General features: G+C 49.8%; 2 protein-coding genes across 15 annotated transcripts in view; one reads left to right on the top strand and one right to left on the bottom strand.

Annotated features, from left to right (window-relative positions):
- Herc1 (HECT and RLD domain containing E3 ubiquitin protein ligase family member 1) overlaps positions 1–14112 on the top strand; it is a 161501-nt gene extending 147389 nt beyond the window's left edge. For 12 of the 14 annotated variants that reach the window (XM_037207386.1, XM_037207385.1, XM_037207384.1 and 9 more), the window contains 8 exons: positions 1906–2075; positions 3160–3329; positions 3588–3753; positions 4712–4788; positions 5988–6240; positions 6715–6867; positions 9686–9991; positions 13482–14112. In XM_037207386.1, coding sequence (XP_037063281.1) covers positions 1906–2075; positions 3160–3329; positions 3588–3753; positions 4712–4788; positions 5988–6240; positions 6715–6867; positions 9686–9991; positions 13482–13667 — 1481 coding nt within the window. In that variant the 3' untranslated portion in view covers positions 13668–14112. The remainder of the gene's footprint in view (positions 1–1905; positions 2076–3159; positions 3330–3587; positions 3754–4711; positions 4789–5987; positions 6241–6714; positions 6868–9685; positions 9992–13481) is intronic. The other 2 variants (XM_028866277.2, XM_028866288.2) reach the window with 2 other exon arrangements.
- A 3411-nt stretch (positions 14113–17523) lies between these two features.
- On the bottom strand, positions 17524–21927 carry Fbxl22 (F-box and leucine rich repeat protein 22). The gene is made up of 2 exons (XM_028866307.2): positions 20112–21927; positions 17524–17939 (listed from the first exon to the last, which is right to left on the bottom strand). The coding sequence occupies exons 1-2, from the start codon at positions 20531–20533 to the stop codon at positions 17546–17548; spliced, it is 816 nt and encodes a 271-aa protein (XP_028722140.2). The 5' UTR covers positions 20534–21927; the 3' UTR covers positions 17524–17545.
- Positions 21928–22106: the final 179 nt, after the last annotated feature.

Raw genomic sequence — 22106 nt, 5'->3', positions numbered from 1 at the left:
AAAGTATATTTTTATATAGATAAAAAGATAGCAAATGAAATGGGCCATAATGACCCAGCTTTAATCCCAGCACTTAGACAGAGGCAGGAGGATCTATTTGAATTCCAGGCCAGCCTGATCTACACACATAGTGAGTTCCTGGATAGCCAGGGCTGGTAGGGAAAACCTGTTGCAAAACAAAGACAACAAAAAGGTGACAGTTGCTTTGTGAGGCTTACTGTTACAAAGATGAAAATCTCTCGCTTCAGTAGCCTTTGATACAAAGTGTCTGGTCAGTGGCTCCATCCAAGTCCAGTTGCTACTTGCCGTTTTATTCCAGTGTGGAGTATGAATAGTAGCTGCTTCTTGCTTTTAAATTTTTTTTAAATACTACAAAATTATTGTAGGCATTTAAAAAAAAAAAAAAAAGACTTGAAAATATAAGGCAGGGCATGGGGAGACAATCATAAGGACCAGTGTGGGAGCCCAAACAGCCACAGAAAGAAGCCAGGCATGTTGGCCCGGGTTTGTAATCTCAGTGCTGCTGAGGCAAAGACAGGCAAACCCTGGTGGGGCTCACTGGCCCCCTAGCCTGGCCTGATCAGCAAGCTCAGGCCAATGGAAGAAGACCCTGTCTCCAAAAACAAGGCAGATGGTCATCCTAAGGAATGACCTCTGATTTACTCATACATACACACGCTAACACATATGCATAATTGTCTCCTTTAGTAAGGATCCTCCGATAGGCTGTGTCTTCCATTTCCCTCAATGTAGCATTACTTTAATTGTGGCATTCTTCTATAGTTCCCTTATTTGTGATACTGCTCATCCAAGCCCTAAAGCACTTCTTCTTGCTGGCTTCTGGTGTCTGAGGTATCATAATTTCTGAAGCCACGTGTGACTGGGTCCTTAGAGTCCCTTCTGTTTTTGTTCACCTCCCTACTTCCCCAGCAAGTCTTGGGGAATACTCCTCAGAGAGATGTTTTTTCTTAAGGACTAGCAGTCACATAGATCCCCAGCAAGCAGAAGAGGAATACCTGGTCCTCATTTGCACTATGCATTAATATGAGATTGACAATCATTGAATAGGAAAGGAAGAATCCACCCACCCACCCCCCAACCCCAATTGTTTTAGTCCCTTTATTCAAACAGAAACAGTTAAAGGAGAAAAAACTAGGTTTCCTCTGGGATTTTTTGTTGTTGTTTGGGGCTCTTTTGTTTTAATTTTGTGTGTATTTGTTTTGTTTCATTGTTTTGGGTTTTTGAGATGGTCTCATGCAGCCCAGGCTAGCCTTGAACTTGCCATACTGCTGAGGATGACCTTGAACTCGTGTTGGAATTATAGGCCTATCCTACCATGCTTGGCTTATGATATTTGAAATTTTAAGGATCAATACTGACCTAGTCAGTGTTCTCTTGCTTAAAGAGACACCAAGACCATGGCATGTCTTATAAAAGAGAACATTGAATTGGGGCTGGCTTACAGTTTCAGAGGTTTAATCCATTCTCATGGTAGAATGCAGGCAGACTTGGTGTAGAGAAGTAGCTGAGAGTTCTACAGGCAACAAAAGGAGAGAGACTCTGGGCTTGGCATGTGCTTTCTGAGACCTTAAAGCCCACTTCCAGCGCCATGCTTCTCCAACAAGGCCACACCCACCAATCGTTTCCGATAGTATCACTCCTTGGAGCCCAAGTATTCTCATTCAAACCACCACAAGTACTAAAGCATCCAAAAAAATTAAGATGAGTTAATGGGTAGAGGAATAGATATCTATGTAGAACAGTAAATACAGCAAAATATGAAGTAGAGAACGTAGGTAGTGAGATTGTGTGTCCATTGAGGGATTATCTTGTGTTTGAAAGTTTTCAAAATACTTCAGATGGAAGCAATGCATTTTCCTTCACAAGAGCTTCTGTGCTTGGCAGGTGTGTCAGTGCCTCTCCAGCTGGGCCTGCCTGACACAGTGCCCCCGCAGTACGGGGCCCTGAGAGAGGTGAGCATCCACACCGTGCGGGCCAGGCTCCGGCTGCTCTACCACTTCTCTGACCTCATGTACTCGTCGTGGAGGCTGCTCAATCTCAGCCCCAACAACCAGGTAAAGTGCTGGAGTGGGAAGTGGTACCCAGGGTATATTTGCAAGGTCCCGGGCCTTTCTGCCTTTGCACAGTTCTCTCATGGCTAATGTGTTAGCTCTGTGACTCAAGAAGGACGGGGAAGTCAGCAGTTGGAATTCCATTTTATTGCTGACATGGAGACAAGTGGCTGAACAGAAAGTGTTATGATTTGTCTAAAATTGGAGGAAGCGTGAGTGACTGAGCATGTCATAGCTCCTGCCAAGTCTAATACGTAATGTTAAGTGGCCGGTGTGTGGCCAAATGGCAGGGTATTTTCCTAGCCTATACAAGACACCTGGGTTCCATCCTAGCCCTGGAAAAAGAAAGAGGGAAAACGTCTAAGTACATAGTGCTGCTAGGACCATAGTACACAGTGGTAAAGAATCAAGTCAGCTGAGAAGTTCAGGAGACTTCTTTCTCCTCATAAAGAGCATTCTCAATCTAGTAAAGGGAAATTAGGGAAAATGAAGTAAATTTGGCTGGTTTGTCTGTCTTTATAGACTAGACCCACAGATTAAGAAATAACTAGGTTAGTTAATAAGTAAGCATGTCTGCCAAAATAAAACTCTCAGTCAGAATCCTTTGCATCAACAGTCATGAGAGAAAGGAAAAGATTTGATATCTTTTTACAAGTAGGCAACAGCCAGGCGGGAGGATGGTCTGTTGCACTAGAGTGTCAGTGAGCTGGTTCTAGTTAAGTGAGAAGTCTGATAAGAAGCCATGTGAGGAAAGTGGCTGAGAATATCTGAACAGTACGTTTTCACATTGTTGAGAATTTGTGTGTGCGCACGCAGACTGAAAGGCAATGCAGGGTGTCAGTGGGGTTATCTCTGTGTGGATGAATGATGGATGATTTTATACCATATCTGGATCTCTACTTTTCTGTATTTTCTAAGGCTTTAAAAATGGTAGTCATATTTTATCAGTATTTTTTTTAGTTACTAATTTCAACTGAGACTCAGATCTATGCTTTTAAAGGACATTTTAGAAAGAAATGCTATTTACAAGTACTATTCTTTTAAGTCTGATATTATGCCATCTCTGATCCCCTTATGTTGACTACAGAACAGCACATCTCATTACAATGCTGGAACGTGGGGCATTGTACAGGGCCAGCTGCGGCCTCTGTTAGCTCCAAGAGTCTACACGCTCCCCATGGTACGCTCCATAGGGAAAACCATGGTTCAAGGCAAAAATTACGGGCCTCAGATTACTGTCAAGAGAATATCAACCAGGTAGGTCATGTGTGTTTCTCTAGCCAGCTAGAGTTGTTTAGAATATTACTGCCCCGCATCTGTGTGCCCCACATCTGTGTGCCCCGCATCTGTGTGCCCTAGCTTCCTCACTTAGAAAGGGTAGGGATAGCGCTCACTCTAGTCTCCGTGTCTGTCCACTGATGGAGAGACACCACCAAGGACCTTTGTGGTGCTCTGTGCAGGTGAAGAGTTATGTTGTATTACTCTTTTACTGTTTTATTTCTCTTTTCTTTTTAGAGGCCGGAAGTGTAAGCCCATCTTTGTTCAAATAGCAAGACAAGTGGTAAAGCTAAATGCATCAGACCTGCGTCTGCCCTCCCGAGCATGGAAGGTTAAGCTGGTTGGAGAAGGGGCTGATGATGCTGGAGGAGTATTTGATGACACCATCACAGAGATGTGCCAGGTACGCGCATGAGGTGTCCCACTGCGGTCTGCTAGTGGTCCTGGAGTGTTGCCAGTGTAGCATGGGTGCATCTGAGTCCTCAGCTGCACTGCTAGTGCTGTGTGGTGAATGGCAGTGAGTTCGGGAAATGTTTGTGGAGATTACTTAGCACATCAACATCACTGACTCCCCCATCCACCATCTGTTATGCCGTAGTAGAAGATACAGTAGTGACACATGAATACATTTTAGGAGACAGATCCAGGACCACTGTGTGATTTATTTTGGTGCTTCTACAACAAAGCAGATCCACCAGGCTCCAGAAGAATAGAAAAAAGAGTGTTAAAGAGTTTAAACTGGGACCGGAGAGATAATTGCAGTGATTACAAGCACTTAGTGCTCTTCTAGAGTATGCAGGTTAGGTTCTCAGTGCCCACTCTCAGCTTCAGAGAGTTTAGCGCCCTCTTCTGGTCTCTGAGGATACTGCTTGTATTCGATGCACAGACGAAACACCCATACAAGTAAACACAGTTTTTGAAATTGAAACAGTAATTTTTAGTTTGGACCAGTTCTGATTTTATAAGCCACACTGGCAGACTGCTGCTTCAGGATTAGTACTGTTCCTTCCACTTTGCCTGATAAACCCTGTGGCTTGAGTGACACTCAGCTGTCACTGTTGAGTCAGTTTGGAATTTCACCACACCCTGCTCAGAGCTGTACAGCTGCTCACTGGTGGTCTTGCTCATGCCGCTTCTTCATTCACAGGTGATTTCTCACATAAGGACTTCATAATTTCTCTTTAAGTTTTGAATCACAAAAATAACTAGACTATAGAGATTGCTAAAGCATAGCATTTAAATTCCTCAAAATATCCCCTTTCCAGTATTATCTTTAATGTATTTGGTTTATGCATTAATCGTCATTTTGTCTTGATGCATTTGATGGTCATTTCTCAACAAAACACTTTCTTCTCCTGCAGGAACTTGAAACTGGTGTCGTTGACCTTCTCATCCCGTCTCCTAATGCTACTGCAGAAGTTGGTTACAATAGGGACCGGTAAGATAGGCATGCTTCTCAAATGTCTTAATAATGACAGTCACTACTGAGTGCTTCCTGCGCACCAGGCACTGTTTCCACTGAGTCCTCACTGTAACCCTGAAGCAATGCACCCGTCATGCCCCTGCCGTGGTGAGAAACAGACACTGCCATCCTCACTCAGTACTGAGGAACAGATTGATGGTAATACAGAGGGAAGAACTTATGAACCCTGGCTGCCATATGTTTCTTCAGGCTTTACCATGCATGGTTCATTTAGATTCTGCTAATGCCATGTCATAGAGCTGGTTGTTCACAATTCACTAGTGCCCGTGTATTTGTAATTTTTTAATTTTTTCATCTTGCTCTAAAGACTTAGAAGTTATAAGTGAAATGATTGCAGAATGTGGGGCATTCTGGAGCAGGGGGCTTCTAGGCCATTTTCTAGCTCTTTTACTTTTTTTCTAAGTATAGTTGGTTTTGGTGGGGCATGCCCGTAACCCCAGCACCTGGGAAGGAGAGGTGGGAGGATCATGACTTTGATGTTAGCCTGAGCTTTGTAGCAAAACTCTGTCTTAAAAAATAGAAACAAGCCAGGCGGTGGTGGCACACGCCTTTAATTCCAGCACTCAGGAGGCAGAGGCAGGCGGATCTCTCTCTGTGAGTCTGAAGCCAGTCTTGTTTACATAGTGAGATTCAGGACAGCCAGACTCTGTCTCAAAACAATAAGGTGAAGAGTTATAGAGGAAGATACTCAACACCCTCCTCCAGCCTTCACATACTCATGAACCCACCACATGCACAAGCGCACACACACACACACACACACACACACACACACACACGTTCTCTTGTCTCTCACACACATGCTCTCAATCTCTTTCTTATACATACACATATAAATACACACAGAGAGATACTAATTCAGAATGTTGTCCCTATGCTGTCCAAAACAATATTCCTGTGTAGTTTGGTGAACACTCAGATGTGGTTAGGATAACTAAAGATCTGAAGTTGAGCCTGGTGTGATGGCCCATGCTTACAATTCCAGCACATGACATCAAAAGAGGGGCAGTGGGATGTTTAGACTGGAATTCAGTAGCTGCATGTAGTTAGTGACTGCTGGGTTCAACAGCACAGGTCTAATCTAATGTTCTAGCTGTGGGGACTCATTTCTGATGGGAGGAAGCTTTGCTGAAAAATTTGCTTTTCTTCCGCAGGTTCCTTTTTAACCCCTCTGCCTGCCTTGATGAACACTTAATGCAGTTCAAGTTCTTGGGAATTTTAATGGGGGTTGCCATTCGGACCAAAAAGCCTCTGGACCTTCACCTGGCGCCTCTGGTGTGGAAGCAGCTGTGCTGTGTTCCACTCACCCTGGAGGACCTGGAGGAGGTGGATCTGCTCTACGTGCAGACCCTTAACAGCATCCTTCACATTGAAGACAGTGGCATTACTGAGGAGAGTTTCCATGAGGTAAACCCCGGCACATGGAGGCTTCTCTGTGGCTGTCCTGTGTGTGGAGATGGGAAGTTTTCTGTGTAGAGTCGGATGCTGTCCTCCTCTTTCTGTGAGCCTGACCCTGTGTGTCTGGGCTGAGTCGCCCCTGGCGGTTCAGTCTTAGTGGTCCCAGTAGCTGCTCACGTGTAGAGCTGGCGCTCGTCCCCAGCTCCTGTTTCTTCCACTTCAACGACTTCTCTGCCCATCAGAGTGGACAACCAGGGGTGCCAGTGGGAAAGGGACCCATGTTCTTAGGTGGTCGGAACACAGCAAAAATGTACCTCTTTTTCCCTGTACCAGATGGGTCCGCATGGTCTTGAGCAGTCATAGCTGCCTGGACTGCCTTGTTTTTAGTACTAAAGCCTTGTCTTCCTTACTGGTGTGTGTGTGAGACATGCTTTTGTTATGCTCTCTGCCATGTAATACAATTTCTTATTTTTCTTTTCTTAGATGATTCCTCTTGATTCTTTTGTTGGCCAGAGTGCTGATGGCAAAATGGTTCCCATAATCCCTGGTGGAAATAGTATCCCACTCACATTTTCCAATAGGAAGGAGTATGTGGAAAGGGCCATTGAGTATCGACTGCATGAGATGGACCGTCAGGTGAGATGAAACATGGTGCAGGAGGAGGCGCCTGGAATGCTTTAGTTTATCCAGACAAGAGCTCACCAGTTACTGCCAGATCTGGCCGCTATTTCCAATGATGTGTAGATTCACTTGTATCAGTCTTTTAGACCTTACCCAGGGACTTCTTAGGCCATGTGTCACTGCCCATGTCCTTAAGTCAGCTCCGAACTGATCATTGGTTGTGAGGTGAAGCTTTCACCTCGCACTGAGGCCCCTCCTCACATGTCTGGCCCACAGTTCTTACTACTTCCCTATCCAGTGCCCCACTCCAGCTAGGTCAGTCGGCCCTAAATCCGGGTCTTAGAGCCTCACAAGAGCCTCTTCCCTTCTGACACAGACCTTCCTCCCCAGTCCTGCTTCTCCTAACTGGGAGAGACTTTCTTCCCTTACTCTGAAATACACTCAGCTTGTGTCATATTTGTGTGGATATAGAGGCCTAAGAACGTTTGAGTCTTGTTTCTTCAGTCCGCTTGAAAGGCTGCAGGTGAGGAGCGCACCTTCTTTGTCATTGGTGTTCTCTGGTCTGTGCTGAAACATGGGTAAGCACTGAGTTAATGTTAGGGTAGGAATATGTGACCATAGGAGCTGATACTCTGTCCACAGTTGGTTCTTTTCAAAAGACCATTAATAATTTCAGTGTTTCATTTTCAGGTTATGTTGGGCCTTTTTAGCTCTGGATTCAGGCTCTGAGGATATCTAAGTTCAGTTATTTGAAGTTCCATACCCTTCATTTTTGGTTCCTTCTTTGAGTTTGGCTTTGGGGCCAGTTCAGTTATGAAACTGTTTTCCTTAGTTTAGCAAAGGTAGGTTCAGTCAGTGACAGGGTTTACAGGGCCAGGGTTCAGGGTTTGTCTCCAGTTCTTGATGGAAAGGTGTGTGTGTGTGTGTGTGTGTGTGTGTGTGTGTGTGTGTGTGAGAGAGAGAGAGAGAGAGAGAGACAGAGACAGAGAGAGACAGAGAGAGGCAGAGGGAGAGAGAGAGAGAGACAGAGAGAGGCAGAGGGAGAGAGAGAGAGACAGAGAGAGAGACAGAGAGAGGCAGAGGGAGAGAGAGGGAGAGAGAGAGAGAGAGAGGAGGGGAGGGGAGGGGAGGGGAGGGAGGGGAGGGAGAGGGAGAGGGGAGAGGAGAGGAGAGGAGAGGAGGAGAGAGATGGGGGAAGGTCTTTGTATGTGTTGTTGAGAATTAAGATCAGGGTCTTGCCTGTACGAGGAAAGTGCTACACTACTGAGCTACATCTCCAGTCCTGATGAAAAGTTTAGTGACTGATTAAATGTGTACTGGTCCTGCCTAGTGCTGGACCCCAGTGTGTGCACTTTTCTCTATGGGGTACTTTGGGAAATAAGGGTTATTGTCAGCGCTTCACAGAAGCACAGAATCTAGGGAAAATAAGAATTGGCCACTGCAGATCCAAGAGCCCAGGCTTCCTTGCAGGCTGGTTCTCCTGGCCCTTTCTCTGAGCTGGCTGTCTGCTGTGCTCACTCTCTTTGCCTTGTTCCTCTCTCAGTGAACTGGATGCTTCTGTCTTCACTTCTGCTCATCTTGTAGATTGAATGTTCCTCCTGTGACTGTCCCCAGTCATCTCCTTGCCACCTCCAAGCAGCCAGCCTCACACCTCAGTTTTTTCCCCAACAGTCTTTGTTTTCTGTTTGGCTGGCCTTGGTGGGTTATTTTGAGTCTGTAGTGTGGATATACCCTCAGTTCCTTGGTGGGTTATTTTGACAGTCTGTAGTGTGGATATACCCTCAGTGCCTTGGTGGGTTATTTTGAGTCTGTAGTGTGGATATACCCTCAGTGCCTTGGTGGGTTATTTTGACAGTCTGTAGTGTGGATATACCCCTCAGTGCCTTGGTGGGTTATTTTGACAGTCTGTAGTGTGGATATACCCCTCAGTTCCTTGGTGGGTTATTTTGACAGTCTGTAGTGGGGATATACCCTCAGTGCCTTGGTTGCCTTGGTGGGTTATTTTGACAGTCTGTAGTGGGGATATACCCTCAGTGCCTTGGTGGGTTATTTTGACAGTCTGTAGTGGGGATATACCCTCAGTGCCTTGGGGATGCCATCAGCGGTCTCTCGGCCCAGGCACAGTAACTATAGCAGCAGGTCCCCCCAGGGCCTTTCCAGGGTGCAGTTTTCCTTTTCTGTGCCAGAGAGAAGCATTTGAGGTAAGTCAAGCTGCCTCCTGTGCCACAGGGGGCTTCTGAGCAGAGGACTGGCGCCTCCTCCTTTGTTCTCAGCTGCCCAGATCATCTCGTCATCACTCATGATGAACACTGGTTACCTCCTTTTCCATTTGAGAACAGTTAAATGATAGGAAGTGCTGGATCCCAGACTTAGAATGCAGTGTCTTGACTAAATTCTTTGCCTTTATTGACATTCTATTATATATTCTTCGTGCTTTTCAAAAATTGTTTTCCAATGGACACAGTTTTTATGAGAATAGCCATCTGGTTCATACCAGTCCTCAAGAGTGGCTTCCGTGGAGAGGAGATGGGCCAGTCACACAGCACACAACAGCACATAGCTGCATGTGACTAGAAACATGAGTGGGTGGCTACTGAATGTGTCGTCGTCGTCGTCGTCGTGTCCCCCCCCCCCCCCCCCCGTCACTAAAATTTGTGGGGAGAGAAGGCAGACTACATGGAGTTGGAATAAAGACTGAAGAGAGTGTAAGAGCTCCAGAGCAGGGCGGAACTCAGACAGGAGAGCCTGGCCACAGCCCTCGGCCTGAGTGGACAGCGTGTGCTCATGAGGTCTCCATGCACGCATGTGTTAATGAGAACCTTTCCTGGCACAGGTGGCTGCAGTTCGGGAAGGGATGTCCTGGATTGTGCCTGTGCCGCTGCTGTCCCTCCTCACGGCCAAGCAGCTGGAGCAGATGGTGTGTGGGATGCCTGAGATCTGTGTGGAAGTCCTGAAGAAGGTGGTGCGCTACCGCGAGGTGGACGAGCAGCACCAGCTGGTGCAGTGGCTCTGGCGCACGCTCGAGGAGTTCTCCAACGAGGAGCGGGTGCTCTTCATGCGCTTTGTGTCTGGGCGCTCCCGACTGCCGGCCAACACGGCCGACATTTCTCAGAGGTTTCAAATCATGAAGGTCGATAGGGTGAGTGTGCAGTTTTCCTTCCTCGGTTAAAACTTGCCCTCTCTTTCCTTTTCTGTTGCTTGCCTGCTGGGGAAACCAAAGTTGACCCCCCCAGAAGGCCCACGCATTCAGGCTTTAGCTCTTGGAACATCCAAATGTTCTAAAAACCTCAGGTATAAACTTGAACTTCACTTAGCTGTGGTGAATGTGGAAGCCTGTTGCTGCCAGCACCTTCCCTACCCCGCCTGAGGGGGCAAGGGATCCTCATGCTTCTGCCTCTCGGGCCCTGTGCCTTTTCTGTGTGGAACTTGTGTGCCAGGGTCCGTTCTTGTTTGGTGCACACCTGGTGTTCAGGAACCTGGAGATCTGTGCCACCATAGAGGCTCCAGCTGCAGATCCCCAGCCTAGTTGCATTTTGAAGGTGGTTTAGAAATAAACAGCTCAGAATCTGAAGCACACATTGGGGTCCAGAGTCATCTTTCTTTCTAAGTCTGCTACCGGCTGTGGCTCTTTCCTTGTAGACCTATTAAGGAGCCCAGGGTAAATGCTGCTTGCCTTCCCCACAGTCCAGCCTCTGCCCCACCCCTGTGTTCTGTCTGTCTCTCCCTCCAGTGCAGCGTGCTCTTTGCTTTGGAGCCTTACACAGTGGTTTCCCTCCACACCCCTCCAGCTGTACTAGCAAGTACTGCTCTTTAAGGATAGTGCTAGTGTTCTAGAATGCCGTCCTCTGGGATCCTTTCCCATGCTTCTGCTTGACCTTCTCTTGGCCTCCACACGTGGGCACAGCCCTTAGAGTATCTCTGTCCTCCTCTGTCCTCAGCCATACCCTCCCCTTCCCTGTGTGGGGCAGTTCTCTGCAGGTGCATGGTGTTTGGGAAAGAAAATCAGATGCTTCCCCCGCACTCCCCTCAGTTTCAGTGTCTGCCCTGGGTTCTTCAGCTGCTCCCTGCTCCTGAGGTTGAACCAGTCAGTGGTTCTCAACCCTCCTAATGCTGTGACCCTTGAATACAGAGTTCCTCGTGTGTGCTGACCCCCAACCATAAAGTTAGTTTGTTGTTACTTCATAACTTGTCATTTTGCTACTGTTATGAATGGTAATGTAAATCTTTGATCTGTGAGCCCGTGGGGGTTGGGGAACCACTGCTGTAGATGGAGCTCTGCTCCTGTAGCCACCAGCTAGAGCTCTGCTCCTGGCTAGGGCCTAGGCTCCCTGGGACTGCTGTGCGGGGAGGCTATGAAAAGAGCCTTTCCATACATTTTCTGCGTGACTAGCCAGAGACTATAGGCTGCCAGTCTGTTTTGTTGTTGCACGGTGAGGTGGGGAGAGGTGATAGTCCTTCTGTTCAGTTCTAGAAATGACCCTTGCCCTGAATGTGCCCCGGGCTGCCTAGCCACCCCAGGAGTTAATCTATCACTAATCTCCTGCCTCAGTAAATGACCACTGGGGATGTTTCCTTTGTGGCTTTTAGATCACTTCTCTAGTGTCCACATTTAGGTCATCAAAGCCATCTGCTGGCCTTTCCCTTCCTCACTGCCCTCAGCTTTTCTGCCCATATCCCTGTCATCAGTTTCTCCCTCTCTCTCCCTCCCTCTCTCGACCTCTCCCTCCTTCTCTTCCTCTCTCTCTCCCTCCCTCTCTCTCTCTCTTTCTTTCTCTCTCTGTCACACGCACGCACGCACGCGCAGGCTGATGAGCTTCTGCATCCCACCACTGAAATGCAGCCAGCTGGGGGAGCTCTGAGGAGCACTGATTTCAAAGAAAGCCAAGCAAGAAATGTAGTTGAACTTCTAAAGGTCTTATGATAAAAAAAAAACTCAGAGCCAGATATTGGGGTGAATGCTGAAAGATCAGAGAGACAAAGGACTAAACAGCCTCTTACCTCTAGGACTCCTCAGCCTGAAAAGCTTTCTTCAGCCAAAAAAGCCTTTAGTTCTGTCTCCTCAGCCCTTAGATACCTTTCTCGTTATTAAAGGCATGCGCTTCTCAGTATTGGGATTAAACATGTGTGCCACCACTGCCTGGCTTTGTTCCTCTCCTAGTCTGAATCAATCTCGTGTAGTCCAGGGTGGCTTTGAACTCACAGAGATCCAGATGGATCTCTGCCTCCCGAGTGCTAGGATTAAAGGTGTGTGCCACCACTGCCTGACCTCTAGGTTTAATCTAGTGGCTTTTTCTGTTCTCTGATCTTCAGTCAAATTTTATTAGGGTACACAATATATCACCACAAAGGAAGAGAAGGCTGGTGTGGGGAGCCCGGGGGATAAGGTAACCAGTAGGGAGTCCTGCCCTGGCACTCACAACCCAGCACTGCAAGGAGAGAAACATTTACTATTAAATACTGTGTAGTGGAGCTGAAGAGATGCATTACTCAGAGGTTAAGAGCACTGACTGCTCTTCCAGAGGTTCTGAATTCAATTCCCAGCAATCCCTTGGTGGCTCACAGCTATCTATAATGAGATCTGGTGCCCTCTTCTGGCCTGCAGGGATACTTGCAGGTGGAACACTGTGTACCTAATAAATAAGCCTTAAAAATAAATAAGTAAATAAATAAATAAATAAATAAATAAATAAATAAATAAATACTGTATAGCCAGCTGTGATACACTGTAATCTCAATACTAAAGGAGGAGTTTAATTTAGGGCCAGCCTGAGCTATAGAACAGACCTTGTCTAAAAAATAAATAACATAAGATCATCACTATCCTTGCAAATAGTTTGGAAAATGGTTGTTAGCAGGGAGGGCCAGAGAAGATATATAACATGCTTTCTAGCAGAAGCCATTTTCAATTGTACACTTTTAAAATTCCTCTTTAAAAACTGAGTGTAGTGGCACACTCAGGAGGCAGAGGCAGGCAGATATCTGTGAGTTTGAGGCCAACCTGGTCTACAGAGTGAGTTCCAGGATAGCCGAGGCTATACAGAGAAACCCTGTCTGAAACAAAACCAAACAAAGCACCACCAACAACAAAAACCAGCTTTCCAGTCTTGGTAATGACCATTTTCAGTGTGGGCATCCCTGTGGGTTAAGTGCAGTCCCTGGCTTGACTGCTTTTCTTCACTGGCTGTGACAACCAGCAGTGAGGTGCTCAGACCGCAGTGCAGCAGGCAAGGGACAGCACCCTGTTCCTTTCCACTCACTTTCTGTCTTGGGGGATCCCCACCATGACCTCAAATTTGTGCCCCTTGGTAGGCAGGAGGGGACTCTCATCTCTTACTCTGACAGGTTCTGTGCAGTGTTCTGAAGCAGTCCTACCTAGTCAGGGCTTGTCACTTGACATTACAGGGCCACTGGAGGAAGTAACTTGCCTCCGGGACAGTGGATCCCAGGTGCCTCTGCCAGGACCTAATCTCTGCTTCCATGCAAATGAGCCAGATGGACTCTATCAGCCTCAGAATCTATCTTGAAGTCAGGGAGAAGCCCTTTCCTGTCTGGGTGGTGGTAGTGAGCAGCTCTATGCTCTCTGGTATTGTGGTGCCCTTGGTAACAGCTCTGGGTCTGTCTCTCCACAGCCTTATGACAGTCTGCCTACCTCACAGACCTGCTTCTTCCAGCTGCGGCTGCCCCCCTATTCCAGCCAGCTGGTCATGGCGGAGCGCCTGCGCTATGCCATCAACAACTGCCGTTCAATTGACATGGACAACTACATGCTCTCAAGAAACGTGGACAACGCCGAGGGCTCTGACACTGACTACTGATGGCCGAGGGCGCTGTCACCCTTTCTCCATAATGCTCACTTCCGATTTGATGTTGATACACTTCCGTGGTGACTGCTAGATGTTTTAGGAACATAAGCCGACATAAACAGTGGCCACATTTAGTTACTTCAAATGAAACAAAAAAACTAGATGTTTTTATTTTTCTGTGATTGTACAAAAACAAAAGCAGAAACTGCTCAGTCAGGTTCCTTCTGTATTTTTGGTCACTTTGGATAAGTTTGCATGGAACCATTTTGGTGCATTTTTAGTTGGGAATGATACATTTTTGTAAGCTTACCCAGTGAACATGAAATTGTACATTGTGTATAATTGTTCATTAGAAAGGACAGTTTTACATGAATATTCATATATTTATTTTGTTTTAGTTTGATTCGCCTGTGCAGGGTTCCTTATGCAGAGAAATAAAGCAGATTCAGGAATCAGAGTGGGGGCTGCTGCTGTTGATCCAGGGAAGCTCTGGGCTAGGAGTTGAGGCAGACATGAGCCCAGGTGCCAGCCGGTGTCACTTTGATGTGCTTTGACCATTCTGAAGCTGGGGACAGGGTCCGTCTGAAGAAGACATTCCTGAGGAGCACAGTGGTGGGAGAAGCCAGGGCTTGACTGTCTCCTTCCCTCTGTTCCGCTGGCATCCTGGGTCTCACGTTTTGTTCCCTCACCCTAGAGCAGAGCTTTTCAGCACCACCTCCTCCGGCAAAGCCTCAGCACATCCGGTGTGAGACAACATCTCTGTGCCAATGCCACGTGGTAAAGAGCTAGAGGAGACAGGAGCAAGCAATAGTACCAAAGGACGTGAGCGGGCGGGCAAGGTGGTCCCGAAAGCTGCAGCTGTGGGGGCTCGGCGTGCGTAAATTAGTAGTGTGTGGAGCGGGGAACTGACTTCACATGAGGGCTCGTGTGCGGATGGTGGGGAACTGGGGGCGGGGCTGAAAAGAGCCCCGCTTGCTGCTTGAACCCAGCCCCTCTGGGCCATTGATAAGTGCCCATCTGTGCTAGAATGTCATCTGAATGTGTTGGGAGAGAGGGGCCACCTCTAGGTGGCTGTGAGGCTTCTGCAGTATCCCAGCAGGAGTTGGAGGTCTGTGGGCAGCTTGTCTCTTTACTCTCACCAAGTCTGTGTCACAGGCTGCTTCCCATGGACCCAAGAGAGAGGTCAGTGCTGACAGCAGGCTCAAATAAGGGACCAAGCAGGGAAATGGAAAGGCAGTGATTTATTAGTAGAAAGGCAAGTGTTTGTGTTCAGAGAACAGGAAAGAAAAATGAGGTTCTGCCAGCCATGATAAGTAGTGCATGAGTCTGAGAGGAAACCCTGTAAAGCTGAGGATTGTGGCATCCTTTTGTTACAGTTTTCATATGGAATTGGGCCTTAGAGAAAGATTAACGCTTCTGGGGGGCACCAGGGACTTCTGAAGACAAGCCCTTCATTCTGAGCTGAGTGGGAAGGCACTGCCTGGGCCTCTGGACCGGGAGAGTTCACCAAGTAAGGCTCTGTGCTAATGGGATTAAGGTCCCTTTGACTCCTCTGGGTTTCCTCCTAGTGACAGGAAGGCTTTTCCTCTTGCTGAGCTAAGGGTGTGCAGTCTGCAGGCTTCAGTTTATCTCAATTGAAAATCATGCCTAACCTTGTGGCTGAGCCTTTAAGGGCAGATTTGCTCTGCCTGGAGAGTAGGAGCATGACCGCAGGGTGGTGCCCAAACCTAATGCACTTGTCTCAGCTCCGGCCCTGGGGAAGAGTGCGCAGATGCAGACGCCGTCTCTTGACTGGAAACATGCTTGCTTTGTTTTTTCCTTCTCTTGATTCTCCAAGACTAGTGTTCTTATTTATGAAGCAACAGTTGGGTCTGGGGGGCAGAGATTTGGTTTACCTGGGTCACATTCACCCCCTGTAGAGATTTGTATTGTTTCTTAATTGCTGGCCTCATTAACAAATACTTGCAGATTTATGTCCTTTATCAGTCTCAAGAAAACGCAGATCCTTTAAATCAAGCTTTTCCTAGCTGTCCATGCACACGTGGGTTTGTTCCACTTCTCCCAGATCGTGACCTTTGCTAGATGAAGCACTGGGTCTGGTAAGCTCGGTATTTAGCAAAGAGCATGTGTTGGACGTTGATTGGAAGAGCTGGCAGGAGGGTCTCTCCGGTCAGGTGGTCTCCCTTTACATTCTTGGGAAAAGCACTGGGTCAGAGGCCAGCACTGCCACAGTAGAATCCAGCAGGCTCAGCTAGTGCAGTAACTGGCCTGTGCCCCTGTAAAACAAATCCCCGCACACCACCTCAGACTTCCCAGGGACTCTGGGGCCCACCACCTAAGCACTCTGGCCCTGGTCTGTACTGACCCCAGGCTCCAGCTTGATGTGGTCTTGGGGCAGTTTCCAGCCAGAAGGGTGGTCTGCCTCGTGCAGAGGCCGTGCACACCTCGGGAAGACAAGCATTCCAGGGGCTGCTGGAAATGTGGTCTGATAAAGCGTGTGAAGGCACAGATGGCTCCCGAGGCCGGTTCCAGGGGTTCTGGCAGCCTCTCTGCCCTGGCTTACCCACCTTCTCTGAAGGTGCCATGTACTTGCCGAGATCTGCCTGCTAATGGGATCATCATCACAGTTGGGACACTCCCCTGGCTGAGCCACTGGCTTTCCCATAGATTAAAAGGCATTATGCCAGCCCAGGGCTAGTGTGTGTGCCTTCTGAGTCTGAGCTAGGCGCTGCCACTACCGAACGAGGCAGCTGCAGGAAAGCCCCTCAGCAGTCCCTAGGGACTTGGAGGCAGGGCCTGCTACATGGGTCCAAACGACGTTCAGTGAATTTCGCAGGCTTTCCCCGCGCTTGGTGTGCTGGTTCCTGCTGGCACGAGGGGACCTGTGTGATCCTCCCCACAATCTGTCCTTCGCAGCTCCCTCCATCCCGTTCTCAGTGCCTCTCCTCCCTGCTCCAGCCATGCTGATCTCATTGCTGTTGCTAACACCCCAACCGTGCTCCTAGTCTGGCACCCTGCAGTTTCTTGGCCTCTAACCCTTTCCATATGGCTTGCTGGGCTCCCTGGCTTGCTTCATGGCGCAAGTGTCACCTTCTCCGTGAGATTTAGTTGGGTCAGCCCCTTCTGAGTGCCTCCCCACCCCAGGGTTGCCACCAATCCCAGTCATCCTCACCCTACCCCCAAGCCGCCTTCTAGACCAATTACTACGGCCTCTGCTAGAATAGAGGTTCCGTGAGAACAGAACAGAATTTGTCTTTTTCTTGCTGTTTCTCATTTGGAAACAAATTAAGGAACTTGTGGGTCGGAATCGGGAAACCATTTCACAGAACACTGAAAACCTGGCTGCAGATTAGAGCGGGCGGTGGGAGGAGCCCCGCTGCGCTCGCCCACCTCCCGGCTGTGGCCATTCACCCTGATTGCCCCGCCCCGGTCTAGGCCCCGGTCCTGGGGACAGGACCGCTAAAGTGAAATGGACCAGAAGTCCAGGGCCACAGCCAGCAAATCTAGGAAACTAAAGTCTCGTTTTTCATCAGCTAATAATGGTTCCATATCCAAGCACTTAACTAGGGCTACTACTTGTATCTTTAAATACTGGCTTTTTATAAAGTTATGCATTTTTCCCTTGTGAGAACTGCAGGATAAATTCTGAAAACTATAAGTCACGCAGGGACGGGAGCGACTTTTCTAGGATGGTTAGTGCATCCTGCTTCGGTGTGGGCATGAGCGGCTAGGGAGGCCCCAGCCTCGAGTTCTTGCCCCATTCAGAGGCTCCTCGCCAGCCTAGTGCGCGGCCCGGCCGCTAGGGCGCGTGAGCGCGCGCGGGCTGGAACCGCGGGGTCGGGGCGGCCGTTTAAAAAGAACCACCAAGTGTTTTCCAAGCATCCGCTCGTTTAATCGCGTGCGCGTCCTCCATAGGAACTCGTGGGGTGAGGGAGGCACAGCCCCCCGGGTGCAGCCGGGAACACTGAGGCCGCGCAGGCGCGGGCGCGCGGCGGCTGGTCGGGGATCATGGCCGCACTGTGCTCGGCGCTCAGGGTCAGGCTCGGGCAGGCGGCGCGCAGGCGAAGCAGGCCAGCGGCGCTCACGTTGCGGCAGAAGTCCACGTGCAGCGTCTGCAGCGCGCGCCCGTGCGCGGCCACGGCCGCCAGAGTGCGGTTGGTGACGCGCGCGCAGTTCTCGAGGCGCAGCGTGCGCAGGCGCGGGCAGCTGAGCAACAGGCGCGCCAGACAGTCGTCGGTGACGTGGCCGCAGCCCGAGAGCGTGACGGACGCCAGGTTGGGGCACCTGCGGGGAGAGCGCGGTGACACGGGGCCGAGGTGCGGCAGGACTCGGAGTCCTCCCCGGAGGCGGCGGCTGGAGTCCGAAAGGCTAGGACCGCAGCCGGGGCCCCCTGTCCCCTGCGCCTGCTGGAGCCGTTATCTTGAATCTCGGGGAGGGACAGCTGTCTGAGATCCTCTCCCGGGCTTGGGAGCCGTGCGTGGCGGGGACTCTGGGGACAGAAGTCTCCTGCGGTGATGGCTGATGACTAAAAGCCATAGTGTTGGATCTAGCTTTCAGCGCCATTACCTGAAGTCACTTCATCCCCTGGGTCTGCAGCCTGGAACCCAAGGCAGCTAGAGCCGGGCCCTGAAGTTGGTACACTCGGGGACGCTCCTAAGACCTGTCTATCTGTGGTGTGGCTGACAGGGCTGAGCCAAAGTTCACTTCTGGGTGGTAGGTGGGTGTGGCAGTGTGTGCCCACGCGCTCGTGAGGATTGAGGTCTGAGTGAGCAGAGCACCCCTGCGGGCAGACATAACCCCCTTTCCTGGAGACCAGGAGGGCAGCCTGGGCCCTGCCGTCAAGGAGCCGAAGCTGGATTGGAGGAGCAGGTTCCTTTCCAGACTACCGTCCCTGGCGCCTTGTCAGCTCTTCCCCCTTGTGCCCCGGAAGATGAAAGTAACTTAAAATAGAACGGGCGTGGCACCATTTCCCACACTGAGCCCAGGTCTCCCTCAAGTCCATGGGCCTTGGGCACACTGGCACTAATCTCCCCGCTGCGTGCTACCCCAGTTTTGCAGATGAAGAGACTGGCTCCGAGTGGCTCAGGTGACTTGACTAGTAGATCCTTTGTAGGCCAGACACCGTAACTCATGGCCCTCATTTAAGCCCTCAGCATATTGCCCGACCTGGCCTTGGAGTTTTAGATTGAGAATGTCTAAGGCAGAATCCAGAACAGCGACTCTCTCCCATGCACTGGGTATTACCGTGTCACTTCATCCTCTCACCCTGTGACACGAGACAATTTCTGTTTGCAGAAAAAAGGTATGCGGTGAGTTCAAGTTTAAACAGTTGGTCTGGGGTCAGTTGTACAACATCAGAACTGGGAACTCAACTCCATTTGCACTTTCTCTGACACTGGGGACCTGCTGGGCAGACCCTGTAACCTGACGTCAAATCTTGCCGATTGGGGGATTAAACCTAGCTATCTTCCAACAATTCAGGGTGTGACCCTCCCCCTTCCACCCATCACCTTGCAGTCTGGTTTTTTGAGCCTAGCGAAACCTATCAAAATGGCCTGGCCTGATCTAGTCAGAGCCACTACAAATATCCAACTTGGGGAAAAGAGAAGAAGTGAGAGGCAGGCCACCGTACTTATTTCCCGTTCTCCTGTGGTGAGCTGGCTACTGTGGCTATTGACTTTGAGTGACAGCAGCCGGCAACCGTTCAAGCTTGTCAGCCCGAGCTCTCTCCAACTGCTGGCAGAGCCACGTTGGCCAGAGCTGCCCTATGTGGGAAGGTGTGACCAACCCATTTTGTGGGTCAGCCTGTGCAAGGGATGAGTCAAAAGATCAAATAGGGGTTGTTTGTAGGGCATGAGTTGCTGTATCTCAAATTCAAATTTAACTGGTTGGTATATCTCTTCTTTGCTAAAAATCTGGTACCCCATACTGGCACATCACACTGCCTCGGAGCATCCCTTTGGCTCCTCTGACAATCACAACACTCCCCTGGGTACTATGCAAGAGAAGTCGTGTTCCTCACACTCACTCACTGCTACTCTGCAATAGGCTTTGGCTCAGCTCACCTGAGCACTTGGCTCTCCTTCCTCATCAGCAATTCTCAGGCCTTGGGGGCTGCTTGGGCCAAATTAGAGGCCTGGGTCCACTGATGCCTCTGGAGTCTTTTCCCAGGGCCTGACCTTGAAAATTCAGGCTCAGCTGGACCTAACCAACCTTTCCTGGCTGCCAGTGAAGACAGCTGCTCCAGGAACAGGGCCAGCTGAACCTCTCTGTCCTTTGCACAGAGGCAGCTTCCAGAGCTGAGAGACTGAGAGTGAGCTGACTTTACCCAACTCTTGGGCACTGGTTGTCTGCCTTGGACTGAGTCTGAGCCATATTGCTGTTGGAAGTGTGCTTTCCTGTCTCCCTGGAGCCAAGGCCAGCAAGGCCACACTGCTCAGGGGCAAGGCGGCCTACCTGTCGCACACCTGCAGAAGGAACTCGTTGACCAGGTTCTCGTGCTGGCTGCAGACGCTCCTCTGGAAGGCACTCTTGAGCCAGTCCTCGATGCTGCACACCTGCACACGGCTGGAATGCCAACAGATGGACAGGCTGCGCAGGGCAGGGCCCAGCCGGAAGTTGTCCTTCCTGAGCTCTGCCAGGGAATGGAAGTGCAGCAGGGGCCAGAGGGTGGGGTCCTCAAACACCTCCCGGAGCTGGGTGCAGGTCCTGGAGAGGCTCTTCCTGCTGTCCTTGTCCAGGAAGGAGAAGAGGCACAGCAGGCACTCCCGATTGAGCTGCGTTATGTGCATGGTGAGTGGCGGCCTAACGGAGGGAGTGTGGCCGGCAAGGGTCTGACCTGCCTCCTGCTCCCTCCCCAGATCACGACTGGTGGACATATATGGTTGAGGAATGGTGTTTATTTTTGGCTAACAACTGGTGCTGAAGCCCCGGGTAGGGAGGGCGGGTGTCAGCATCCAGACTTACAACGCAGACATCTGTGGTTCGGCTTATGTTCAGAGGGCCTGAAAGTCTGGCAGAAGAGCAGCCCACTGAAGTTCAAGTTTCCTTAAAAGGTTTTTCTTTTTCCCCCTGAGCTGACAGTAGTGTTGCGCACAGGGCGCTTGGCTTTTCAAGGTGTTTTCACTGGAGGGGATTGGCCACAACAGCCCTCCTGGGCCGCCAGTCTCTCTCCCTGGCAGGGCGGTAGTGAATGTTAACTGTTCGATCTCACAGTGTGTCTGTCTGTGTGGCTCCTTTGCTTGCCCTTGCTAGGAAGAGGCGAGTTCTATCCACTGAGCTAAGGGAGGTGACACATTCCGAGCTGTGAATGGAATCCAAGGGTCACGCTTTTCTTTATCTCAGGAGATTGATGGCTTCCAGTCAAGGCTGAGCTATCTTCAAATCCCAATGCCCTTACTGGGCAAAGGATTTCTCGGCCCAGATGTCTCCATTTTTACCCTTAACTCTTCCATAAAAGATTGAGCTGCAGTATTTTGTACATGAGCAGGCGGGCGTGGGGTGTGTGTGTAAATCTGCATGGTTTCATTATCTGTCTCAGTATTTCCCAAAATGTGAGGATGGGCAGAGGCAGCTCTTTTTCAGTTTCTATTTTTGAATGCAAGAGAAGTGTAGCTGACTTGGAGTAAACTGCAAGTCTGGTGGGTTTAGATGCATGCCCCTCCCGGCTGCCCTGCTCCTTTGTAGGGTGGCGTGTCAGTGTAGTGCACAGTGGAGGGCAGCACTGCTGTACTGCAGATCTGGAACTAACGAAGCTGCTCTCAATGCAACACCATGAGAAACACAGGACAGCAGCAGCTTCCCTTAAAGGACTTTTACCTGACCTCTTAATGGCCACCCACCTTGCCTCCTGCAGGCTACAGGACCACCCTGCGGCCTGCTGTTCTGACACTTCTTAGGAGTAACAGGAAGGAGACGAGACCTTTAATGCACTGTGCACCTAACAGCTCAGCTGCTGAAGCAGGACTAGGATGTGATCACAGCCGAACAAAGGAGTCCTGAGCACAGTGACGTCCTTGGCACTGGACGGACTACTAGTCTTAATGGCAGACGAGCTTTGCACAGCCACCCTTCATCTGGCGGCTACTGCCCAGTGGTGCCAGTCAGTCACATGTGCCCCCTTCATCCTGTGCTGTGGCATCTTCTCAGGGCTGCCCCTACCACGGGGGATTCTGTTCTGGCTGTGATAACAGCTCTTGCCTGAGCCTTTCAAGAGCTTGAGCAAGAGCTGACTTCAGCAGCAGAAGGGCCTGAGAGGGTTTAGGGACATGAGGAGGTTACAGTGGGTAAAGATACATACATTAAACCGAAGAAGGGAAAGTCTGGCTCTAAGGAATCTCGAGTAGGTTCCACAGCTGAGACACATGACAACCAGGGCCAGCACACGTGACTGGTTTAATTGTATCATCTGTCGTCACTACACACTGAGTAGAATACAGTGGATAAGCATAG

This window comes from Peromyscus leucopus, chromosome 7 (genome assembly GCF_004664715.2).
Source record: "Peromyscus leucopus breed LL Stock chromosome 7, UCI_PerLeu_2.1, whole genome shotgun sequence".
Classification (NCBI taxonomy): Eukaryota; Metazoa; Chordata; class Mammalia; order Rodentia; family Cricetidae; genus Peromyscus; species Peromyscus leucopus.
This window is presented reverse-complemented; position numbering and strand designations above follow the sequence as displayed.